The sequence below is a fragment of the Andrographis paniculata genome, unplaced genomic scaffold (genome assembly GCF_009805555.1).
Source record: "Andrographis paniculata isolate CXL003 unplaced genomic scaffold, ASM980555v1 Contig59END, whole genome shotgun sequence".
Taxonomy (NCBI): Eukaryota; Viridiplantae; Streptophyta; class Magnoliopsida; order Lamiales; family Acanthaceae; genus Andrographis; species Andrographis paniculata.
In genome coordinates, this window is record NW_026137594.1 from 4,730,045 (window position 1) to 4,755,306 (window position 25,262).

The window sequence follows — 25,262 nt, forward strand, 5'->3', positions numbered from 1 at the left end:
AATCTCAATTAAAAATTTATGTAAAATAACTGACATAATTCAAAATATAATAATTATATATTTTATTATCCTATACATCTTTTTTTTTTTCAACGATTGCTATTTTTCTATATGTTTGGTTCAATATTAGAAAAATATACTCCCTTTGTCCACATATAATTATAGTATTTTAGTTATAGTTGGCAGTTAAAAATAGTATAATGATATTTTTATCTTTTTTTTTTGTGTGTAAAACTAGGCATTTAATGAAATATTTACATTGTAATTGAATATCCCAAAATAAAAATATATATATTTTCAAATAGGATGGAGTGAGGAGTATATACTATCTTCCTCTTATATTATTGGATTTGCTTTTATTTTTATTTTTATTTTTTATTTTTTTAAATTCAAATTTGTATTACTTATTTAAACATATTTGTCAATAAAAATATAAAATACTGGCTCGTGTATAATTAAAAGTTATACTCCCTCCGTCCCGTGAAATTAGTCCATATTTCTCCTTTTTGGTTGTCCCGCTAAATTAGTCACATTTTCTAATACAATAATAATTAGTAAATACTAATAACAATTACAAATTTAACTATATTTTATTCAATTATTAATACCCCTAACTTTTATTGTTTGTTCGTTTATTTTATTGTAAATTTAAAAGTAGTAATATAATTTTGAATAATAAAAATAATAAATATTCAATATGATATAAATAACTGTTTATATGATGTCTAAAATTTTTAATTATTTTTTAATATAATATAAAAAAATTTGATTTGATATTTTATTATTGAAAATTAGTTAATAATGAGATTTGATTTAGAATTTGATTTTTATATTTCATTAAAAAAAATTCATTTATCACTATTATTAAGAGTGAAAATTATCAATTTGCTCAAATAATGCATGAAAAAATATGGTATGAGACAATTGTATATACTTTTAGCATTGTTGGTATAATATATACTGAAAATATCAATACAATTTGATATTTTAGTATTTGATATATCGGTCTATATCAATAATTTAGTATATTGGTATTAAAATAATTAATTTTCTAATATATTCTTAAAATTGTAAAATTATTGTTAATTTTTATACTCCCACCGTCCCATAAGTAAATATCCATTTGTTTTTTGCACGTAATTTTAGAAATATTAATATTATATTGTGATATAGTAGGAAATAAAGTTGAAATGACTAAAATAACCTTATTAGTACGTTTAATATAAAGGTAACGACATTTGTGTAATATATTGTAAGTTATAAGGGTATTTGTAATGTTAGTAGATAGTACAGTTATTAACAAAGGAAATGGATACTTTGTTACGAGACAAACTAAAATGAAAAAATGGATACTTTGTTATGGATGAAAGGAGTATTTTCAGCATAAAATATTATATTGATACTATACATGTAATTCGATTATAAATTACTCGATACTGTATTCAAATCATACCGAACTATATTGTATATCACACCAAATTTTTTGGCATTTTTAAAAAAATACCGATACCATACAAAAAAAAATTGATATACTGAAAATTGGCATTTTTGATATTTTTTACTACAGTATGTGTTATTTCTGTAATTCAGTAATTTTACATCTATAAATTCGGTATATCGAATTACTGATACAATATCTCATTACGATAAAATAACATACTAAAAAATTTGGTACGATATATAAAATATGCGCTATAAATTTTGGTATGCAATATCGAATTATCCCTACCAACAATCAAATTCAAAAAATTTGATGTTTCGTTTATATTAAAAATTTTAGTATTACGGCTGTTATTTTTGTATTTAAATTATTACAATTAATTTTTTTTTATCTAATTCCATAATTTACAATCAATATAATAATTTTTTTTTAAAATAAAAAGATTCAATAAATAAAATATTAAATTTAATAAAATAAAAAATATTTCAACTTTTATTTCAATATTTCATCGAATAAAAATAAAATAACATTTTATTACACATATTACATTAACTAATCACATTAATTAACTATATAAACCAAATTTTCTTAAAATTCGCGCAAAAAAGAAACACGATTAATTTCGCGCGACGGAGGGAATATAAAAATAATAATATAGTGTACAAATAAAGTAAAAAATATTTATAAAAACATAATTTATGTAAAAATAATTATTTTATAATTAAATAATTTAAAATAGAAATATATTATTATTATTATTATTTAAACAAAAATTAGAATTAATATCAATTTCAAATAAAAAATTAGAGCCAAACAAATCCTTTAAATTTTATAATTTATATATTTTCCTAAAATTTTAATAAAATTAATTAATTAAATTTATAATATTTAAATTTTATTTTATTTAATTTATTTAATTTATTTTTAATTATTTATTAATTATATTTTTTGTTTTCTGTGTTAAATTGTGACATTATACTTAATATGAAAGGGATAATATATAATTTAAATAAATAATTATAAAATTCAAAACATAAATATACTCAGTAATATTAATATCATTATTTACATTTATTTTTATTAATATTAGTTTTTATCAAAAATTAACAATATAAAATAATTAGGGTGCGTTTGGCGAGTAACGGTTCGAAAGAAAGGAGCCGAAATCAAATCGAACCGAACCGTGTAAAAATCGATTTGATTTCGGTTCGGTGGCGATTCCGGTTTGAAGCGGACCGCCGGTTCGAACGTAATGCGCAAGTGATAGTTCTATCAATTTTTATGCCTATGACCCAAATTGGACAGTATTGGGCTTTCTCGGTCCAATGTAAATTTTCATAAGTCCCTGGAAATTTCTGTTACGTGCGACTCCAATTCTGGGAGCTGAGAAAATCCACTGCAATGGCGGATTATCATTTCGTTTACAAGGATGTAGAAGGAGCTTCAACGCAGTGGGATGACATTCAAAGAAAACTTGGAAATCTACCTGCTAAACAGCCACCGTTCAAGCCCCCTTCCTTCACGCCAGCTGAAGACAAGGATTCGAAGTCTAAAGACAAGAGTTGGATCGACGAGAAAACTGAGGAAGAGCTTGAAGATCTTGAAGATGATCTCGACGACGATCGATTCCTCGATGAGTACAGGTAGTGATTCGCTTTTTTAATATTTAATTTGATTTTACTTTATACTTTTGAGATGCTTTACTCATGTATCGGTTGAACGATTGGAAATTAGCATTGAAAGGTTTGAGCATTTGCCGAGTTAATAAGAGATTTATCCGAAAATTGAGATGATTCAGAAGTTGATGTTTTGATGCATTTACAGAAAATTGATAATCTTAGTTGAATGGAATCGATTGCAGTCACAAGGGCTCGTTTGGATGTTTTTTAATTGAAATATATATATACACACACACAATATATATATATATATATTTATCCTGTTATACTTCAATAGTTGGTTTACTTGGAAAATGAGATTGAGCATATGCCAGAAACACTTTAAAATGAAAATTTAAATTTCCTGGCGAAGGAATTCTTATATCTTTAAGTAGATAAACCCTTTTATTGTATCAATCTTTGTAAAATGTGACAATCAGATGTGATGGGTGTTCTTTCATTTGGGTGTGGTAGGAAAAAGAGGTTGGCTGAGATGAGGGAAGCAGTCAAAGTTGCAAAGTTTGGTTCAGTGATTCCAATTTCAGGATCTGATTTTGTGCGAGAAGTTTCACAAGCTCCTCAAGATGTTTGGGTTGTAGTGCTACTGTATAAAGATGGGTAAGTAAATACCATTAGCATCCAAGCAAAAGCCATTTCCTGTGTTTTTTTGTATCTTTGCATTTTTACATATGTTTTTCTTTTGTATCTTTTTGGTTCTTTTGACAGATTCCCGGAGTGTAGAGTGCTTCTTCAATGCCTTGAAGAACTGGCTAAAAAGTACCCTGCGACAAAGTTTGTCAAAATTATATCAACAGAGTGTATTCCCAACTATCCTGACCTAAATCTTCCGACGATTCTGGTTTACAATAATAGCGCTGTTAAGGCAACTCATGTGGGACTGCGTAGTTTTGGACGAAGGTGCACTCCTGAAAGTACGTCTCTCTTCGCCATGCTGTCTTTTTGCTTACCTTAATTAGAGTTTAACAGTTTTCTAGTTGTGCCATCTTTAGAAAGTTCTCTGGTTCTGAAATTTTTATTTTGATGTTGAAGGTCTTCCCTTGTAAGTTAACAGTTTCAGTGATAAAGTGGGAAACAAACAACTTAGGCAGAAAAGGAGAAAAATACATTTGATATATGAATTGGGATGAAAAGAATTAAAAACACAGTGATGTGTCCAACCCAACCCAACCCCCGCCCGAATTGTGTATGGCAATGCATTCTTGAAGAGTTTCTTATCCATTTTCCCCTTAATTACTATAGCTGTTCTGTGCTTTCCATTTCTGTGACGGGATATTAATGAGATTGTGGTTTGAATTTAGGTGTTGCGGTAGTTCTGTGCCAGTCAGACCCTGTGCTTGATGACGGGCACAGTGGGGAGCAATCCAGAGACGATGTTCTTGATGGAGTCAGGAAGAAGTTTTTGGAGAGGGTAGTGAGAGAACACGAAGACAATGACGATGGATCTTCCAGCGATTGATCTCTCTCAACCTGTTCTCGAAACTCTACAGGCCATCAGAATTGGATTATTGATTTGTGTCGACCAGGCATAGCAGTAGCACTCACTGTTTCTGTTTTTATTAACAGTTTGATTATTGTTATTTTCTTCAAGGCCAAAATTTTTATGTATTCAGACATGTTGTATATTGATTGCCCTCAATCCTTATAGTAGACTTTATATTCATGATCTTTATCTGCACCAAAAGGTGGCTGTAAAACTTACTAGAAAAGATATTAGAGTTCACATCTATACATAATAATAATAATCCAAAGAACCATTCCATTCATATTTTGTTATTTGGAAGAAGCATCATTCTTCCATCCATCATAAATAAATAAATTTTAGTTTGGGCAACTGTTGTTACATTTGTACAATTCAAAGCATCCATCAATTAATTCATCATATGATAAATTTACAAACTACAACAGCCTAGCCTGTCTCTCTATCATGTTACAAATAACTAACTCTGTCCCAACTATATCCTCTTCTTTATACTTAGTAAGTCATCTAACTGCACTCTGCAAGTTTTATATACCAACTTGTAGCTACACAAAATTCTCTACTACCTGCTTCAATTTGGAAGCCTCCCGCAGCATAACATCGCCATAGTTATTGTCCTGTTGTACATGTATGCAGCCTGTGGTTTTCAACACCTGAAAATCCATCCAAAGCATTGTCATTGTTTGTATATATGAATACTAGATCAGATGCATGTGATGGGATGGGATGGGATATAAAGGTAATTTTCTTCGATAAGAGATAACTAATTGTACCAATATCTCGAAAAATGTCCTTGCGCTTGCTTTCTTTCTCCTTCCACTCAGCAACTTCGACAAGTTCAATACTTCCTCTTCATCTTTTCTTCTTTTAGCCATGAATTTTCTATGAAGATAGCATCCCAATGTTCTGAGAGGCAAAGAAAAATGATCAAAGCAAAGTCGGATATGTTCCATTAGAAAAAGGGCACAAGATAAGAGTTTATAATACATACCTTGTATTTGCAGAATAGTTATCTGGAATAAATAAAGAGACAAAGTTAACAAAGGTGGAACAGACAAAGTCCTCTTAAATAACAGCAAATACATAACGTGGGCTTACATTTTGCTTGGCTGTCTATGTCACTTGAAGTTGTTTCCTGGCAAAGAAAGATGTTACACCGTAAGCATCGTTTGCGTCAAACACAGATTAGAGAAACAAAACAGAATCCCAAGTAGGGATAAACATACACTGCGATCTTAATAAATAATAGTAATATAAAATTGGTACCTCACAAAAGACTTCATTCAATTCTTCTTCATTTGAAGATTGCATCTTGTCCATGCTTTCATGTGAGGTGGAGGCTTCCAGGATGTCTGAATCCGGAGCTTCTCCAATCTTCTGTGGCCTCAATAAACCCAGATTAGATGTGGGTGTTCTGGGAGCAAGCGGGGCTGGTCTTGGAGGACACTCGATAGCCGGGAAACCAGCATCCACATTTTGTTCATCAACTGTGCATGCTGGAAATTGGAAATTGTCGGGATTGGCATGCAATTCGGCACCAGAAGTCGCTGCTGCACAATTCTTGTCACAATGAAGTGATGCTAGATCAGCTGACATGCCTGCATGTGACATGGTTATTACAAAAATGAGCAAGCGAATAAGGAAATTTGCAACAAATTCAAATCAAAGAAGGTATTCACCGGATATTAATGGCTCGGAAAAGCTAGGAGTGCTTTGGCCAAGTTTGCAAGCCCTCCATGCCTGCAAAACAGTTTTTGGAACATCCTTTCTCTCACGTTTCAAAGCACTTGGACTGTTCGCTATCCATTCTTTGATTACCCTACAAATTGACAAGATAATTAACCATAAAATATTAATTCATCCATTAATATTACTCTGTAGCATGTTCATCACACCTGTAAGAACTTGATAAAGCAAGAAATACAGACATGTTTGGCAAATGTCTACAATACATCACTAAAAAGGATATAAAAGATACATTGACATACCTATTTGGAATAATAGTGTCCATATCAAGTAAAATCTTCCGCTTCCTCGGAGTTTTACCACATTCTTGTGCACTAGGAGTGTCAAATAAATTTTCCGGCTTGCTCTGAATTTTACCACATTCTTGGGCAGCAGGAGTCAGGATATCAGCAAGCTCAGGGCTACTTGTATCTGAAAAATAAAACCAGAAGAAGATAAGGAGTATTTGATAACTTACAAACAAATGAAACAGATAACCATTACACAAAAGTACAAAAATCAAGAAATCCATTTGACAAGCAAGTTTCACTATGCTAGTTTGAATTTGGGAAGAAACAGAATTACCTAGCTGCTGTGGATTTTGAGTGCCAATGGACATCGGAAACACATCCATATTCTGGCAGCTCATAATGTCTGGGGTAAGCACCTCCAGCACATTCCTCTTATTCACAGCCACGGGCTGCGCTATATCAACACGTTCCAGTCCACCCTCTTGCATGCTCAATTGAGCCTTTAGATTCTCCACAGGTTTTTCCGTAATTCCACTCTCTGTAGAAGAAGGCTCGTTGCTGCCTTGATCCTTTTCAGCCTCATTTGATGTTTTCAAAGTGGGGCAGTATTCGAAGGAGATATCAGTTGCTTCAAGTATCTCCGTACCTTTGGCCGACTCAATTCCAAGAGTTAATGGACTTGAGTCATCATCGAACTCAACATCTTTGATCGGATCAGGGAAGTCAGTCCCTATCATGTCATCAGATGGCTTATGGCTTGTTTGCTCTTTTTCTGCTCCATCCAACAACATATAGTCTGAGCAATCTTCAAAAGAGAACTGAGCATCACGAGGTCTCTCCAAGCTCGGCAATGTAAGGCACATGGTGTCCGTTGCCTTCATACACAGCTGTTCTTCTTCAGCCACATCTAACACCAGTGGCTCCAAACGATCTTCCAAGAAATAACTTGTATTGGGTACCTCCCCTAGGCGAGCCAAAGAAGAATCCGTGTTAACGGATGAGGCCAAGACCAATTGTCTGTCCTCATAATGCCGCGAATATGCACTGCAACACAGAATCGGAGGCCTGAGATAACAAGGTCAGTGCAGAATTAAATTTCAGCAGAGGAATTTGTGGCTACTTACTTTCCGGGTAGTGTATTTGTTGTGTTCTCCTGCAGCTGACAAATTCAATGCAAAACAGTTTATTAAAGCAACCCTCCGCCAATCAATTTAGATGTAAGAGATTCACATAACAAACAGGCAAATCTTCATAAATAGAAAAAGATGAGTAAGAACACGCGTATCGAATCTCAACAGATAGAACACATGGTGCTTACGTAATGTTTAAATGATTGTATTCCCTTACTGAGGTTTGGTCAACTACACGACAAAGAATGGCAATAAACAATATTCCCTAACTGAGCTTTCAAAAATTAAAAGACAAAAGCGGAATGATCAATATTTCCTTACTGAGCTTTCGACAACTAAACGACAAAGAATGACAATAATCAATCTTCCCTTACTAAGCTTTCAACAACTAAACGACAAAGAAAGACAATAATCAATGCACGCTTACTGAATTATCTATTAATGGTCATTCGACATGTATCAATTATTAAAATATCCGAAAAGCCGGACAGTCCATAAATGCGGCAAATGGTGCACCGTTACATCAAGATTTAACCCCAACAACTAAATGACAAAGAATGGTAATGATCAATAATCAATGCACGCTTACTGAGTTATCTATTAATGATCATTCGACATGTATCAATTATTAAAATATCCGAAAAGCCGGACAGTCCATAAATGCAGCAGAAGGTGCACCGTTACATCAAGATTTAACACCGAACCTGAACTAATTTTCAATCATTATGCATATTAGTTACTCTAACACGATCACAGACAGGAAAAATGAATACACAACCGTACCTCACACTGGAAATCATGTGCATTCCTGTTGTTTTCTTGCACCTCTGAAACATGATAAACTCTCATATTAGCCCAAGATGTCGTATATAAATAGCGTGACACAATAGAATATATATATATATATACCTGCAAGCACAAGTTGATTGTGCGGCCGCACATTTCCACTGCATGATAACAAATTCAAAAGAAAACCATGAAATAAACAGTACATAAAATGCCCATGAAGAAAGGAGCTACTAAATGGCATAAGTCCAAAAAACGAGCAGATATAGTTTACAAAGCTCACCCCACAAAGTCTAGATCTTCACAGAGGTCAAGATCAAAAGCATCCAGATCGAAGCTGTTCGGCATGGCGATCGAGAATTTCCGCAAAGTTCGTAGGCTTGAGTCAGTGTTATCTTCTTTCTTGAAAACCTCGCATAGTTTATTTAGGAGGTCTGCACAGTCCTTGTTCAGATACTCCGCCTTTTTCGCGTATATCCTCGCAATGCCGAGTAGAAGGAAGGCTAAGATTCTATGCGTCAGCTTAGGCACTTCCTCCTTAAGAATCATATCTGAAAACAATCCAAACTAATATAATGAGGAAACATGTATCAAAATAGGAGGATTCCTGACATTTTGTAAACAAGTTCAGATTTTTACAAGTTAATACATAATCTTCCAATGTGGGAGGTGCAAATGAATGCTACAAATTGCACTCGTTCTTACCATTACAAGATACAAATATCACAAACGCTACTTCTCATATATATATACACCTAACCTATGGGCCAAGAATAGATTCTTGCTATTGAATGCAAGAGCAAAAGGAAGCACAAAATGTCTGTAAAACTGTTATCACTCATTCTCTGACTGAGCCACATACAAATTCACATATCTGTGTTTTGATTGTGCGTCTTGTGAACATAAAATCATCAATTTCTCTAACAAATAACAAATTGGTGCCACACACCCCTATCTTCGAAAATTTCCACACATATCAAAAGATTAATTCTTTTTCCCCCCTCAAATTCAGGCGCTGTTATAAAACAACAAAGAACTTCCAATGAATTCACGGAGGCTGGGTTTGCGTGTGATCATTCTACAGAAGAAAGCACCCACACCCTTAGCGCCCACCACCCACACAATATAATTTTTTTTTTTTTGAAAAAAAAAGGGGGAAAGGAATAAAAAGGTTTTAATCGCCAAACAAAACACACTCATCCATAAAGCAAAAATTCACATTCTTAATAGACAAGTGACCTCTCTTTCCGCAGAGAACAACAACAGCAAAACACCGAAGCAAGAGAAAGATCATGATGAGAGACAGACCGACAGAAGCAGGAACATTAGTCTGCTGGACTTGATCCTTCTTCAGCCGTTTGTAGCAATGAGCGGCCATCCAAACGACGCCCAACGCCCCCTTCTTCGACAGCATCAAATGTGAGTAGAACATGCTGCTTCACCGTAGTTTCTGCTGTGCATTAAGCGTGAAACTCACGGAATGAGCAAAGCTGCAGCGCCGAGATGGAGCTGAGGAAATTTGAGTTTGCGTCCACACAGACTGTAACCGCCTACTGCAGAAGAGAGGAGAGGGGAGGGAGGGAGGAACGGAAGAATCTTTTTATTTTCACCATTTTTTTGCCCTTTTTGTTACCATTTAAAAGTTTTGATGTCAATTGTCACCTCTCTTGAAGAGTTGGGGAGGGGCCAGGTTTGCAATTTTAGATAATTTTTGGGGTTGAAAACACATATTCCCAACCTTTGAACGTTATCTGCATTCATTATTTTTTACGTGTTTAAAAATTTTCTATTTTCTTTTTGTCTTTAAATTTCCTATCTGTCTTTTCTCATACAAAGGTCAACGTGGCACTTTTCCGTAAAACTGAAAACGGGTGAATTTTTAATTCGGTGGTGGGTAAATGGGTAACAGTTGGCTGCAATGAATTAATTTACCTGGATTTCGTTATTTAATTATTAAAGATTTTAGATTAATTGAGGGAGAAGAGATTTGTGAAAAAATAGTTCAATAAAATATTAGAAACTGCCAACATATTAATAATGTTCAAAAAATATCTAAGATTAATTAGCAAAGGTCAGCAAATCTTTGGAAGATGAACAAAATAATGTAGTTTTTTAATAAAAACTTTACGTGGATTAATAAAACAAAATGTTAAAAATCCTGAAATCGCAGTAAATTCAACAGCGATAAACAAAATTCTGAAATAGAACAAAACCAACACTTGAGGAAAGGCGGGATTGATTTCTAAATTTAAAACGAAAAAGAAAAAACACCAAACAGTGTACACACAAAATTCTAAAGAGAGCATACAAAATCAATAATAATAATAATAATGTGCTTTCTAAATCTGCACCTTCCAATTAAAACCAAACAAAATCAAGTGCTCTTATTAATCTAGGGCAAGTTAATTAATTATTTATTTGTTACCCGTTATGGAGTAGTATGTTTTTCAACCAATATTTCGACTCATCCACTTGGAGCCCAAATTAAAAATGGGCCTAACCCAACAATTGATATCAACAGATTGAAAGGTAGAATATGGTGGCAAGAAAGGGCCTATTTATGGTTGCCGTACCCCAATTCATATGGCAATATGCAAATATAAACGTCCCAGTGCTCCAAGTACTGCTACTACTACTAATAGCATGTACTACATCTTTACTATTGTACTGTACTACGTGACTGTAAATCTCTTCCTAAATGAATATCTATATTCAAAATAAAATATGTTCAAATGCCAAAAACAGACTCACCTGTCACAAGCCTTATCCCTCGCACCCAAAGCCCAGCCATTTCAGCTCCTCCATCGCACACAAAATGTACTTCCTTATTCTTAGTGGTCCTAATACGAAAAATTCCAGGCTCGTTGCCATCACAGGCGCCCTTCCGCAGCCTATTCTTCTCGAAATCTAAATTCGGCCCAACCTCCGCGTGTTGGCATGTAACCCTGCGGCGGTTTGAGTTTCCCCATCGAAGAATACCTGTGGATTCTATTTCTACCATTTTGAGGATCTTCATGTGTGGAGCTCCCTTCCCTTTCTTGGTGTGCTTTTTCACACACGACCCACCCAACACCAGCTTGCGTGCTAAGGCATTTAGGATAACCTCTTCAGCTTCATTCTGCTTATTACCAAACTGTCTAGCAATTGATAGTGCGGATTCGCCTTTGGAGTTTTTCATGTCCAACTGTGCTCCCAATGATATGAGGAGAGCGCACATTTTACCGTTGCCTTCCTTGGCTGCCAGCATAAGTGGAGTGTAGCCATCGCCATCACAGGCATTTACGTTGTAGCCCTTCCTTGTTAGTAATTTGACGACGTCTATGCCTCCGCAGCGCGCAGCGCAATGCAGGGCGTAAAATCCGCCGGCAAGTCGGTTGCCCTTCTCCAGAGCGAATTCGAGCATCACCTTTTCGAATACATCTCTTCTTTTAGTGAGTCTGATGAGTGTGAGGGCAGTTTCGCCTGATTTGTTGCATAGCTTGACATCAGCCCCAGCATAGACAAGCAAACGGAAAGCATCAACATGGCCCTCAATTGCGGCGAACATGGCGGCGGAGAAACCTTTCTCGTCCTGCTGGTTGATGTTTATGTTGATGTCTGCACGGCCAATCAGAGCTTTCAGGCACGTGACGTCGCCAGATTGGGCGACGAATAGAAGAGGCGAAAAGACAGAGGCGTTGGAGGAGATGGGTACGGTTCCACCTCGAATTACATGGAGCAGAGCTTGCTGGAAACCGAGGTGCCATTGACTGGAGCGAGCGGTGGAGCTTGCGGATTGACCAGCTTTGTTGACCATGCCGAAGTCAGCGCCTGCTTTTGCCAGGACATGGATGCAATCATCGTGCTTGTATCTTGCAGAGATGATTAGAGCTGTGTCGCCAGTGGCTGTTGTGGAGTTGATGTCACAGCCGTAGTCAATCAGAGTTTGAAGTATTTTTGACGATCCGAGGCGTGCTGCGATATGAATAGGTCGAGTATCACTCCTTCGGGTGGTTTTGACGGGTGCTTCTATTTCAGCACCAGATTTTAGAAGAACTTCCACGGCACCTCCACTGTTGCAGAGAATAGCATGATGGAGAAGAGTTCTTCCAAAATGAGGAACGTTGGGGGAAATGTGTTGAAGGAGCATCTGCAGAATAGAGCCAGTCGCTTCAAAATATTCCACAGCACACCAAGTGATTGGATAAGGCTCGCCCAGCCCTGCGCCCACCCGCAATTCCTCGCCTGTAGCCGTATCCCATGACCATGCCCCAAGTTGCACTTTGATATCAGTTCTGACACCAGCCTAGAATTAATGAAAAAGAAATAGTTGAAGTTATTGAAGCTGATGTACTCAAGAAAAAGAATCCATACTATACTGCGGACTTGAAAAAAAAAACAAACAAAAAAAGAAAGATCAGTTTATCTACCTCAAGTAATAACTGGACAACAGAGATCTGCCTACTGATAATAGCAGCCACAAGTGCAGTACAGTCAGCATTTGTATGCAGAGAAGGTTTATAAGATTGAAGCAAAATGCGATCAGCTGCATTGGCATCCACTCCGCACTGCAATTTAGTGGCAAACTTAATGATAAAATTGGCCAATGAGCCTTGACGAAAACAAAATGAAACAACTATATCTTCAGCACATTATTAATACTTATTGGGTTTTCTTTAACCTTACAGCATACATGCATCTTTTAAGAATTCTAAGCATGGTTCATAGCCGTACCTTCATTAGGGTGTCCACCACATCAACAAAGCCTCTACAGCATGCTGTGACAAGGGCATGAACAGCAACACGTGGCCTGATAAGATCAGATCCAATAAGTAGCTCTATTAAGCTCGAGTTCCCATGGTTGCAGGCCTCGGACAATGCTTCCTCACAAGCCAGTTGGGATGCCCCGGCCTTGAGTAGGATCTCCATGATCTCATGGTTGCCTTCCCTGGCAGCTGCTGCAGTCACAAAACCCCGAAACAATTGTAGGTTGACATCAGCTCCAGCACACTGCCATTGTGGGAAAAACATAGACATGAACAGATTGCATATAAAAGTTACTGTGGATTAGTTCAGGTAGTGCATCTAATTTGAAAGAATAAAACCGATTGTCACAAACCTCGGGAACAAACTTATGGCTTATGCTAGTGCACCATCAACTAATAGCTTGACATGTAAAATTAAGGTACATAGCAATTCATATACAATAAAATGATTCAAAAAATTGTTATAATTCTATACAATAAAAGATACAGATAATTATTACTATTCTAAACTTATTTAAATGATTTGTATCACACTATAAATATGCGTTAATATATATTTTAAGTTTCACGTTCCAACAAAAACAATTGAAAATAAAAAACTAAGATCTAAGCTTCAATGCATGAACGTCATGACCTAGCATCTACACATAATAATATCACAAAAATATAGGATTTGGTGTCCCATCCTAATGTCGTACATTAGGGTGATGGGGGAATTTTATTATCACGAGGAAAATCATTAAAACTTTTATTTTGATTGATAAAACACTCATTGTAAGTATCGTCATAAAAATATGGAATTTGGTGTCCCATCCTAATGTCGTACATTAGGGCGGTGGGGGAAATTTATTATAACGAGAAAAGTAGTTAAAACTTATTTTAATGGACAAAGCACTCATTGTGAGTATCATGAATCACCAAAAAATCTTTGTCAAAGAAATTGAAACACCTGCTGTGCACCAACACTGTGAAACCTTTTTCCTTTTTTTTTTTTTTTCTTCTGTTTTTCAACACCACCAACAATTTCATAGAACAGTCTCAAAATGATTAATCCAAAGAACATGGAACGTCTTGGTTAATCCACCGGAAGGAATCTATTCTACCAGTAGGGAATAGAGTTATGAACTCATAGATCACAGATCACATACTTTCTCTATAGATTTCCCTTAATTAGAGATTACTGTTGAAAAGTTCCAGAATTTATCTGCGTATGCATATCCTATGAGATGAATACATGTGCTCAACTAGAAAGATCTATCTATGGCTCTGAACTGAATAAATAACGGCAACCGTGCGTGGGTCATGCTATTTCAAACGATGGATTAAAGTCAGCTCAGCCTAAGTTAAAATCAATCTCAGGTGAATGTTGAAAATCGGACTATAAAACGTATCATCCAAGCAACTGTACAATCTCAAGAAAAATGACTCTAGAACTCAAAAAATATAGTACATGAACAAAATAAGATCACATTTTACATATCGTGTAAGACACGAGTTTCTAATGACTTGAGATTTGAGAATACTTGTTTGATTTTCAACTCAAAATAAGTGAACTCATAAACTCATGAAGCAAATACAAAATATAGCAGGAAATCTGACTAGCAAGGGATGAATATTGTATAGATTAAACAAGATATTCAAAATTTGCACCACCAACTATCACTGAAACACATCACATTAGTTAAGATCGATATTTTGATTATCCGAAATGTAGTTAACACTATCATAGTCCGGCGAAAATCCATAAAACACAGAACACAAAATAATGATATCGGAGATAAGTTTCCGTTCTCAACAACGAGAGATCTTTATAAATATGCTAGAGCACTAAAGCTAAAAGGGAACTTACCAGTAATTTTCTCACGAGCGCCAGGTTATCATTAGCAACAGCAACAAACAACGCCGTAACATCAGTGCGAAACTCGTCGTAGTCGACGCGCACTTCGCTAGGCGACTCCTCTCGCAAAACGATAGAGGTCCTACGAATCTTCAAGTACACAGCGCCGACATAGTTCACATCGACGAACGGATCGGAGAGGCATTCGGTAACCGAATTCAAATCATTACAAAGTGAGGCGTCAATGAGCCGCTGCGATACATCCGCTTCGTAGTTCACCGGAACCACTTGCCTTCCCGCTAGAAATCCACCGCCTCCTACTCCACCGTGCCTTATAACCATTATTTCCGGCAGAGGAAGTGGTGGCACGAGTTATGTGAGTAGGAGCGAGTAATAACGAGCAATAGAGGGAGTTAGCAGTGAGGTGGGCGAGGAGTATTGAAGTAATGAAATTCTATTTGTTACTGTTAGTTGAGAAACAGAGAGAAAGAGAAAATGCAGTGGGCACGAAGCACGAGGCTCCTCGGAGAAGAGTAGAGAAGAAAACTTGAAATAAGTGAGCGCCAGAGACGGAAAACGGGTATTTATATACAAAGCTTCGCATGTAATTTTCAAACGCAAATGCACCAAACGCTATCCACTTACAACCACCAAATTTTTTTCAAATTTGCTACGATATAAATACATTCATTCGTATTTCATAAAAACAATTAAAATGACATTAAAACACAACGTTTTGATTTTACAAAATTAATAATCAATCAATTGACTTTTTCAATAGTTTTTGTTTTTTAAAAAAAATAACTGAAATCACACATAATTGCAAGATTATGTTTCAATCCATTGACATGCAGTTGTCCCATAATAATTGGCCATAATCTTGGCACCGCCAGATATCCTTTTGGCAGCAAGTCAAAGGGAGACGCACACTCACTACTCAGCGACACAATACAGTAAAAAAAAGATACACGCACTCAAGGCTGCTAAAGTTACCGACAGTAACACTAGTGTTTTCTGCCAAGGCTGACTGGCATGGCTCTGCTTCTAGACTTTGCCAATTTGTTTATAAACATCACAATGATATTTTATTTAATGGTGTCTCCTCTCTTCTCTTCTCTCTCACAACTTGCTTTTGTCAATAAATTAATCAAAGAAACATGGCAGCGCCGTACAGAGCCGATGCTGTATGGGCACGTGCCTGTAGGCCGTAGCTCGCCGGCACTACTGTTGAATTTTCCACGGACTGGACCGGACCGGACCACGTCAGACTTAACTAAAATTAATTTTATTAGTTCATCGAATAAACCACCAGTAACTTTTAATAGTACAGAATTTTATTTTTAAAATCGGTACCTGGTAGCCTGCCACTAGGTTCGAATATAAAGCTGGAAACGCTAATTAAAAAAAAAAAAAATGGTAAAAATCGCTAGTGACAATGTAAAAGTTACATATAGTAACAAAAAGCGTGTTGGTTCGTAGTGTGTGGCGAGTACCAAATATCAATAAAGGACAAAAATCAGATCATGTCATGTGCACAGTGCCATTGCCAAATACTACTATTTTGATGGAATATATTAATTAAAATATTAATTTAATATAGATAGGAGTCTATCGGAGTCCGAGTCAGTCAATCAGTGGTGGCTGAGGCCATATGCAAACTTAGTTGCAATGCAATGCGTAACAAAATATGCATGCTGCTATAATTTAAATAATTGGAGCATGGACGGACACCCCATGTTCAATAATTATTAAATTGTTCTGCTACACTAAATTGAAAATGAAAGGAACATTGTATACATGCATACATAAATAAATAATTTATGTGTAGCTTATTATTAAAAACTAGATGAATTTGATATAATTTCCATATCTTCAGTTATCTTGTTTGATTTTTTTTTTTTTTTTTTTTCTAGTAAACCTTCGGTCAAACCTAATACCCTGCAAATCAGGTCCGGCGGAAAAATCACACTAAGCGAATCATATGTGACAGGTGACTTGAAATTCACAAGTTAACCCCTACATCACTACCAGGTCATCCCTTACGGGACTAGTTATCTTGCTTGATTAGTTGATATAATTATGCAGAATGAACAAAGTTAACAAATAGTATCAGTCAACCAAAGCAAGCTAAACAATTAATAGGCAATCTGCCGGCCTAACCTCCGTAACCATTTTGGCGGTGGATAAAGCGTGACGTAAAAAATAATTCAGCACATGTAAATGATGTAATGCTCTATCTATATATGTATGTATATATATATATATAATCCCTCCATTTCACGGTACATTTGATTTTTGAGATACTGTATTTAAGGTAAATAGGTTTAATTAATTAATAATATTGTATTATAATATTATTTTATTATATTTATCTATGAGTAATATTATTAGTAGTTTGAATATATATGATTAAAATAAATTTAAAATATATGTTTTAATATTTTAAATATTATATCTCAATAAAATATATGCAATATAAATATCATTTTGTAGATAATAAAATTTTAAATAATATAAATAAAAAAATATTTATTTATTTATTTATAATTAAGATAAAACTAATTATATAAAAAGTACATGTTTTAAAGTTATAAATTATTTATTTATTGAGGAGAGATATAAATAGAGGAGCCTTGAGTGAGTTTTACATTATGTATTATGTTACATGTTATTAAGTTAATTAAATTAATTTATATTTATTAAATATGAATATATTTAGTAAATTTTACTAAAAATATAATCGTGTAAATTGAAGTAAAGTGGGACAAAAAAAAAGAAAAAAAAGGAAAAAAAAAGAAAAAGGAAAATGTGACCATTGAAATGAGACAGAAAAAGTATTTTTTGTGGAAGTGTTATTTATTTATTTATTTTTTAATCAGATTTTAATTATTTCTATGCTAATGCTATGTGTATTCTTTAAGTCTTTAAAGACCATTACAGTGCCAAAACTCGTATTCACGTTTCCCAATAATTTTTGCTTGCTACATCATTTTATTAATTTATTAAAATATAATATATTCAATGCATAATATAAATAAATTATTTTTTCCATTCAATTAATAGTAAGTATATATTTATTTTTTACTTAGAATTTATGAAACTATTTTAATTGCAATAAATAATTAAAAATAATGTAAAAATAATTTTATCTTATTTTTTTAATAAAAATAATGATATAATAATAATATAAAATTATATTATTTTAATTATAATAAATAATTAAAAAATAGTGTTAAAATAATTTTACCTTATTTTTTTAATAAAAATAATGATATAATAATATAACAAAGATATTTGTATAAAGCACTTCTTGCAAAAAATTCTTATCTTTTTTAATTATTTTAATTTTTATTTTACTTATATGTAAATTCACATGAGATAGGGATGTGTTATTCTAAAATCATATTCAATGAAGAAATTATTTTTGTTTTCTCCAAGTCTTTTCTTTCCGTTGCATCCTGCCACATCATATTAAGAGATCAATAAGAATTTATCTAATTTTTTACTTACATTGTAAACATGAATTCCTTTTTTCCTCGTATCAATACATTTATTTTATTTAATAAAAAAATTATATAATAAAAATTGTAATACTTTATCTAATACCTTGTAAATTAGACCCGGGGCTCGACAGATAAATTAGACGAACCATGTATGTGTGGCTAGGGATGTCAACGGGGCGGGTTTGAGACGAGTTCTGCAGGCCCGAGACCCGCCCCGCCCCGCTTCCACCCGGCCCCAGGACCCGCCCCGCCCCGAACCCTCCAGGTTCAGGGCCAACCCAGCAACCTCGTTTTTTTAAAAAATATATAATAATAAATATTTTTTTAACAATCGAATACTAAAACAAATAGCATTAAAAGCACAAAAAAAATCTAAAAATAATCAAATATTGATCCATAAAAATAAGATAGGTAAATAAATAATATATTTTTATTATATAAATATACATATATAAAAAGGTATAATAATTTTAAAAAATTATTTGGAGCAGACTACTAATTTGAATTTTATATTTAAAATTATTTAAGTAAATAAATAATATATTTTTATTATATAAATGTACATATATATTAGTTATAATAATTTTAAAAAATATCCGGATTCGGGTTGTGGCGGATTATTAGTAAAACTCGTAACCCGCCCCGAATCCGGCCAGGTTTAAAATTTTAAATCCACAATCCGCCCCAAAATATATTATTTAGACCCGAACCCGCCCTATTAAGAGCGGATCCGAGGTGGATTCAGGGCTAACCCGTCCCATTTGACATCCCCATGTGTAGCAGGTGACTTGAGGCATGAGAGGTTTGAACCAATGACCTCGCGGTCACGCTGGCGTACATTTTTTTGTTGTTCTTCAAAAGAATAGTTCCTGTATTTTTTATTTTTTTATTATTTATTTTTATTTCCCATGTGGCTTGGCCACATAAGATGATCACGTTCTCCAAAATTGAAGAACATTGCATTGTATATGTCCTAATACGACGAACTCACCATTGCACTTACTCTAAAGTTTCACTGGACAGATAGAATTATAGTCAGGACAAAATCGCTAATGCGACATCATGTAAATATGAGTGGTAATTAATGCTTGCCTTGTTTGTTTGTTTTAGCAATGGCAAAAAGTTTTAATTTTGAATTGGGGACGTACAAGTAAGTACTACAACACTACTACTTTTTTTTAAAAAATTTATTTTTGTATCATCATTACAAAATCAAACAACAAATGGTGCTGGTGGTCCATTCGTGATTCAGTTTTAAACCACTACCACACTTTTACTTTTTTTTAATATATGTATATAGCCAACTAGCTACTTGTCAATATTTTGGGTACTAAATTATGTTCAAATTCAAAATTATTCATGAGTTCAAATGCACGAATTTTTTCAATATAATTTTATTTAAAATTAAAATTAATCAGAACTTATTTTTTTTTTTAAAAAAAGAAGTTATATAAAAAGGAAATATAAATAAATTTGTATAGATAAATGAATCATATATATATACATATGAATGATTGCTACGAAACATTTTAATAATTCTTTTAATTTTAAGGTTCAAAAGTCGAAAAATGATAAGAAAATTGTAATATGCAAATATAAGAACCTAAGACCATGACTTTTCAGATCGAGATTTTTAAAATGCAACTGCAATCAACAAATAATATATTTGGAAGGAAAAATAAAAATAATATCAAATTGAAGTCTATAAAATACATATGAAATATATATATATATATATATACACGAGTAAACTGTTTTTTTAGTCCCGTAATTGGACCTCCTTATCATTTTAGTCCCGTAAGTGGAGCCTGTCGCAAACTAGTCCCATAAGTGAAAAATTTTCGCTGTTTTAGTCCTCCGGCGGCGGAGATGCCCGCGTGGCTCGCCGGAGGTGACGTGTCCGCCAGGTGTCGCTGACCTGGCGGACACGTGGATTTTTATTTTTTATTTTTCATTTTTTTAAAATTATTTTAATTTATTTTAAATTTTATTTGTATTTTTTTTTATTTTTTTTATTTGGTCCAATTAAAAAAATAAAAAAAATAAAAAATAAAAATAAATCCACATGTCCGCCAGGTGTCGCTGACCTGTCGGACACGTCACCTCCGGCGAGCCACGCGGGCGTCTCCGGCGCCGGAGGATTAAAACAGCGAAAATTTTTCACTTATGGGACTAGTTTGCGACAAGCTCCACTTACAGGACTAAAACGATAAAGGGGTCCAATTACGGAACTAAAAAAACAGTTTACCCAAAAAATATTCATGCTTGAAACAATCACAAAAATAAAACAAATCTAATAATGATGAGATGAAAAACACAATAATAAACAAAAAAAAAAATATTGAAAATAAAAATAAAATATTAGTAAATCTCATATAAAATGGAATCTTATAGCATATAATTATTATTAATAAAAAGTACTAACATCTTAATATCAATCTAACACCACAAAATGTACATAATTGCAAATCATGAAACACAATTTGTGAATATTCAACTAAAATAGTATGTATTTCACTTGTAGAGCATTAAAAAACACACACCAAATTTTACTCTATCAATATAATTACCTAAGAGACAATTATATCGAGTAAACAAATTCAACTTTAAAGAAAAAATCTCTAGAATATCAAACTACTAGCCTAAAAACCTATACTATGCACGAAAAATTTATATAAAATTATCTATTAAAGTATTGGATTTTTATGCTATAATTTTCTAATCTATTAAATAAAAAAAAGTATTAAAATATAAAGCTCGGAACCAAATAAATTTTAAAAGTATATATGCATAATAATGATAAAAAAAAAAGATCCTATCAGTAGAAAAAACAAACATAATAGATAATTACAAAAAATTACATGCACAATAAAAATAAAAATACAAAAATAGAAAATTTATAAAATATATGTATATATTAAAATTTACCATAATTTTCAGTATGTATATATTAAAAATTTGGACATAATTTATAAAATTGAAAAATATATTAGAATATAATACTCAAAATAAAATCAATTAGAAAACAATATGTATACAATAAGAATAAAATTTTTTTATTGGTAATAAAAATCACAATAGATAATTTAAAAAATACATACACATTAAGAATAAAAATAAAATTTGTATATATTAAAACTTATCATAATTTGCTGTATAAAATTTTCAAATATTCAATTAAATCAAAAGACTAAAATTTTTTGAGAAAATCTAAATTTTTTTTTAAAAAAAATATTGAAATATAATATGCATAACGATCAATTAGAAAAATACATAATAAAATAAAGAAAAATGATAGTAGGAAAAAACTAAAGATAATTTAAAAGACACATACAAATAAGAATAAATTATTAGAAAATAAATAAAATTTATATTAGAATTTATTATAATTTTAAAAAAAAATTCAAAAGTTAAATAAAGCTTACAAAGTTGAAAAAAAGAAAAAAAAAAACAATTAGAAAAATAATGCTCAAAGACAAATCAATTCAAAAAAATATGTATACAATTAGAATAAATAAATGTTTAGTAGATAATAAAAATAAGGCGATAGATATTTAAAAAAACACATACACAAAAGAATGAAAATAATAAAATAAAAAATATTTTTTTATAAATTAAAATTTACCGTAAGTTTTTTTTAATGAATTCTCTACATATTTCTTCAGATGAAGTATTCAAAATTTAAACATAATCTATAAAATTAAAAATAGTATCAAAATATAATATTTGAAATCAATTAAATTTTATAAAAAAATATATACATAATAATAATAATAGAAAAGATTCAAGAAAATTAAAGGAATACAATAGATAATTAATACATTACATACATTCATTATTTTTATATTATGTACATAATTCCTTATATCTCACATATAAAAAAAAAAAAAAAAACAAATTTATTTTCAACAATCTCACAAAACAAACACACCCTAAGAATGAAAGTTGTCCGTCCAACGATATTCTATGACAAAATTTTTCGACAATATTATTTAAAAAATATAATACTATATTATATTCACTCACAAAAATTGATTATTAAACAAAAAATATTAATTTTATATTACCAACACAAATCTTTATACTTAACATTAAAAAAAATATTCAAAAATAAAAAAATAAACAAATCCAAAATAAAAATATTTTTTATATATTAAAAGTTATCATTGTTTTTTTTTGGCTGGATTCCTCAAATATTCATTTCAGTCAAAAGACTCGATATTTAGATATAATCTACAAACTTAAAAATATTAAAATAGATTACTCGGAACCAAATAAGTAGAAAAATAACCTACACAATAAAAATAAAAAAATTTTAATTTGGAAAAAATGAGAATAACAATGTAAATAATTAAAGAAAAATACATATCCAATAAAAATAAAATTATTACAATAAAAAAAGGATATATTAAAATTTATCATAATTTTTCCGTATTGATTTTTTAAATATTTTTTCAAATCAAAAAATTAAAAAATATGGCATAATCTACCAAATTAAAAATTTTATTAGAATATAAAAATTCAAAAACCAAATCAATTAAGAATTTTACATAGACAATAAGAAAAAAAATATATTTAGTGAAAAAAATAATAGATAATTAAAAAAATAGGTTCAATAAGAATGAAATGACTAAAATAAAAATATATATATTTAAAAACTTTTTATAATTTTCTATATAATTCCTCAAATATATATATTTCAAATAAAAAATTTGAAATTTGGAGATAATCTAGTAAATTTTAAAATGAATTAGAATATAATATGCATAACTAAACCAATTAGAAAAAATGCATACAAATAAAAAAAGGAAATTGATTAGTAGAAGAAAAAAAATATTTAAAAAATAGATACACAATAAAAATAAAAGAACTAAAATAAAAATAAAAGGTAAATTAATTTTTTAGTCCCGTAACTAAACCATTTACCATTTAGTTCCGCAATTGGAATTTGTCGCAAATTAGCAAGCTAATTCCGTAAGTGAAAACTTTTGCAATTTTAGTCTTCCGGTGCCGGAGATGCTTACGTTGCACCCGCATGGTTCGCCAGAGGACACATGTCTACTAAGTCAGCGATACCCGGCGGACACGTGGATTTTTATTTTTATTTTAAAATAATTTATTTATTTTATCTTTTTTTGTAATTTTTTAAAAAAAATTAAAAATTGAAAATTAAAAAATTTAAAAAATTAAAAAATATAAAAATTCACGTGTCCACCGGATGTCGCTAACATGTGATACCTGAGTTTCTCACTACTCATTGGCCAATATATATATTTCATATTTTAGGTGCTGGTAAATTACTTATATGTTAATTGGTGGTAGTTTAAATATACTTCATGAATTGCATGCATTAGTTTACTTGAGTATTAATTGTTTAATTATATGTTATGTTTATATTATTTATATGTTAATTTATAATTAGTTGAGTATAATTCATGCTTCGAGTGAACTTTATATTATTTATATGTCACTGGTGATATTAGGTTATTTATTTTACTATTGAATGTTAAATTATTTATAATTTGGTATATGCTTTATCTGTTTATTAATAAGAAAATATTATCATAATTTATTTGAGATTCTAATAGGATACAAATAGGTTGGATAAATTATTTGAATATTAGTGATGTAAGTTAAATATAGATCACTTAAAAATTAATTGTAATAATTAAATAAAAAGTAAAATAAATAGAATAAATAAATAAATAAATAAAATAATAATAATAGATATAAATAATAATAATAATAATATTAATAATAAATAAATTAATTAATTAAGGCGGTGGGGGTGTAATAATCCTCCCCCCACCACCTCATCAACCAAATCCATATCTATCAATTACAAAAGGAGCAAGGGAGAAAGGCAACGTGAAGAAAAAAAAAAAAATTACGCCGAATTCGGTTAAAGTTTAGTTCAAATATTTTTTCGTGTTTACGAATTATTGCTATTTTACTAAGTAGATGAAGTTTTGAGTAGAAATAAATATTAAGTAAATTGGGGTAATATTTGTAATTAATTGTTTTTAGATACTATACTGGAATCGGAAAAAAGGGCTTTAAGAATTAGGGTTATTGACGTTTTTGGCGAATTTCAGGTAAGTAGAAATTCATTTGCAACTACAATGCATAAACATATTATTTGTGAGTTATTTATGTTTGATTGATTATATGTGAATATCAGAAAACTGTAATATGTGATTAATATTATGTGATTATGTGGTTTGAGCCTGCGAGTTCCGTATATAAATTGGTTTCAGCCTGCGAGCTCTGTATGTGATATGGTTGAGCCTGTGAACTCTATATTTGATGTTGAAGGAGTCTGTGAGCTCCAAAATTGATGTGGTTTGAACCAGTGAGTTCAATAATATCTGTATATTGTGAAATATGTTACATTGCATTTTCATTAAGCATGCATATCATGCATTGAAATGAAATAAGATGGTTTTACTATATTAGACCGCTGATTATACATCGAGGCCGAGAGAGGGGACCTAGGAAGAAGCGACCTGGGAAAACCTGGTGTAGGCTACCTGGTGTAGGCCACCGTCTATTGTGACTTTACATACATTGCTTAAACAATGCATTCGGAAGAGGCGACCTGGGAATAAACGACCCGGGGGAACCTTGCGAGGAAATCCGATGTAGGCCACCGTTTGATTTGAATATGTGGATATTGAGCTCCTTCCGG

At 32.0% G+C, this 25,262-nt stretch overlaps 3 protein-coding genes across 3 annotated transcripts; 1 reads left to right on the forward strand and 2 right to left on the reverse strand.

Moving 5' to 3' along the window:
* Positions 1 to 2,778: 2,778 nt before the first annotated feature.
* LOC127257990 (uncharacterized) lies at positions 2,779 to 4,785 on the forward strand. Its single transcript, XM_051284604.1, has 4 exons — positions 2,779 to 3,084; positions 3,574 to 3,717; positions 3,826 to 4,031; positions 4,419 to 4,785. The coding sequence occupies exons 1-4, from the start codon at positions 2,843 to 2,845 to the stop codon at positions 4,574 to 4,576; spliced, it is 750 nt and encodes a 249-aa protein (XP_051140561.1). The 5' UTR covers positions 2,779 to 2,842; the 3' UTR covers positions 4,577 to 4,785.
* A 100-nt stretch (positions 4,786 to 4,885) lies between these two features.
* LOC127257989 (sister chromatid cohesion 1 protein 2-like) lies at positions 4,886 to 10,492 on the reverse strand. Its single transcript, XM_051284603.1, has 13 exons — positions 9,798 to 10,492; positions 8,773 to 9,040; positions 8,613 to 8,650; positions 8,487 to 8,530; positions 7,698 to 7,732; positions 6,908 to 7,617; positions 6,586 to 6,754; positions 6,277 to 6,416; positions 5,864 to 6,195; positions 5,696 to 5,732; positions 5,589 to 5,610; positions 5,371 to 5,503; positions 4,886 to 5,250 (listed from the first exon to the last, which is right to left on the reverse strand). Exons 1-13 carry the CDS (start codon positions 9,919 to 9,921, stop codon positions 5,143 to 5,145), a joined length of 2,160 nt encoding a protein of 719 aa, XP_051140560.1. The 5' UTR covers positions 9,922 to 10,492; the 3' UTR covers positions 4,886 to 5,142.
* Positions 10,493 to 10,794: 302 nt separating this feature from the next.
* Positions 10,795 to 15,629, reverse strand: LOC127257987 (uncharacterized). The gene is made up of 4 exons (XM_051284602.1): positions 15,084 to 15,629; positions 13,203 to 13,478; positions 12,899 to 13,036; positions 10,795 to 12,774 (listed from the first exon to the last, which is right to left on the reverse strand). The coding sequence occupies exons 1-4, from the start codon at positions 15,411 to 15,413 to the stop codon at positions 11,218 to 11,220; spliced, it is 2,301 nt and encodes a 766-aa protein (XP_051140559.1). The 5' UTR covers positions 15,414 to 15,629; the 3' UTR covers positions 10,795 to 11,217.
* Between the last annotated feature and the right edge of the window lie 9,633 nt (positions 15,630 to 25,262).

Bases quoted from the DNA above. Each gene is read 5' to 3' on its own strand.
- LOC127257990 (XM_051284604.1), top strand. From the start codon at position 2,843: ATGGCGGATTATCATTTCGTTTACAAGGATGTAGAAGGAGCTTCAACG. The intron at 3,085-3,573 runs GTAGTGATTCGC...TGGGTGTGGTAG, and splicing joins CGATTCCTCGATGAGTACAG to GAAAAAGAGGTTGGCTGAGA. The intron at 3,718-3,825 runs GTAAGTAAATAC...TTCTTTTGACAG, and splicing joins GTGCTACTGTATAAAGATGG to ATTCCCGGAGTGTAGAGTGC.
- LOC127257989 (XM_051284603.1), bottom strand. From the start codon at position 9,921: ATGTTCTACTCACATTTGATGCTGTCGAAGAAGGGGGCGTTGGGCGTC. The intron at 6,755-6,907 runs GTAATTCTGTTT...TTTATTTTTCAG, and splicing joins TCAAAATCCACAGCAGCTAG to ATACAAGTAGCCCTGAGCTT. The intron at 5,251-5,370 runs GTACAATTAGTT...ATGGATTTTCAG, and splicing joins GGACATTTTTCGAGATATTG to GTGTTGAAAACCACAGGCTG.
- LOC127257987 (XM_051284602.1), bottom strand. From the start codon at position 15,413: ATGGTTATAAGGCACGGTGGAGTAGGAGGCGGTGGATTTCTAGCGGGA. The intron at 13,479-15,083 runs GTAAGTTCCCTT...CCACAATGGCAG, and splicing joins CGCTCGTGAGAAAATTACTG to TGTGCTGGAGCTGATGTCAA. The intron at 13,037-13,202 runs GTACGGCTATGA...ACTAAATTGCAG, and splicing joins TGGTGGACACCCTAATGAAG to TGCGGAGTGGATGCCAATGC.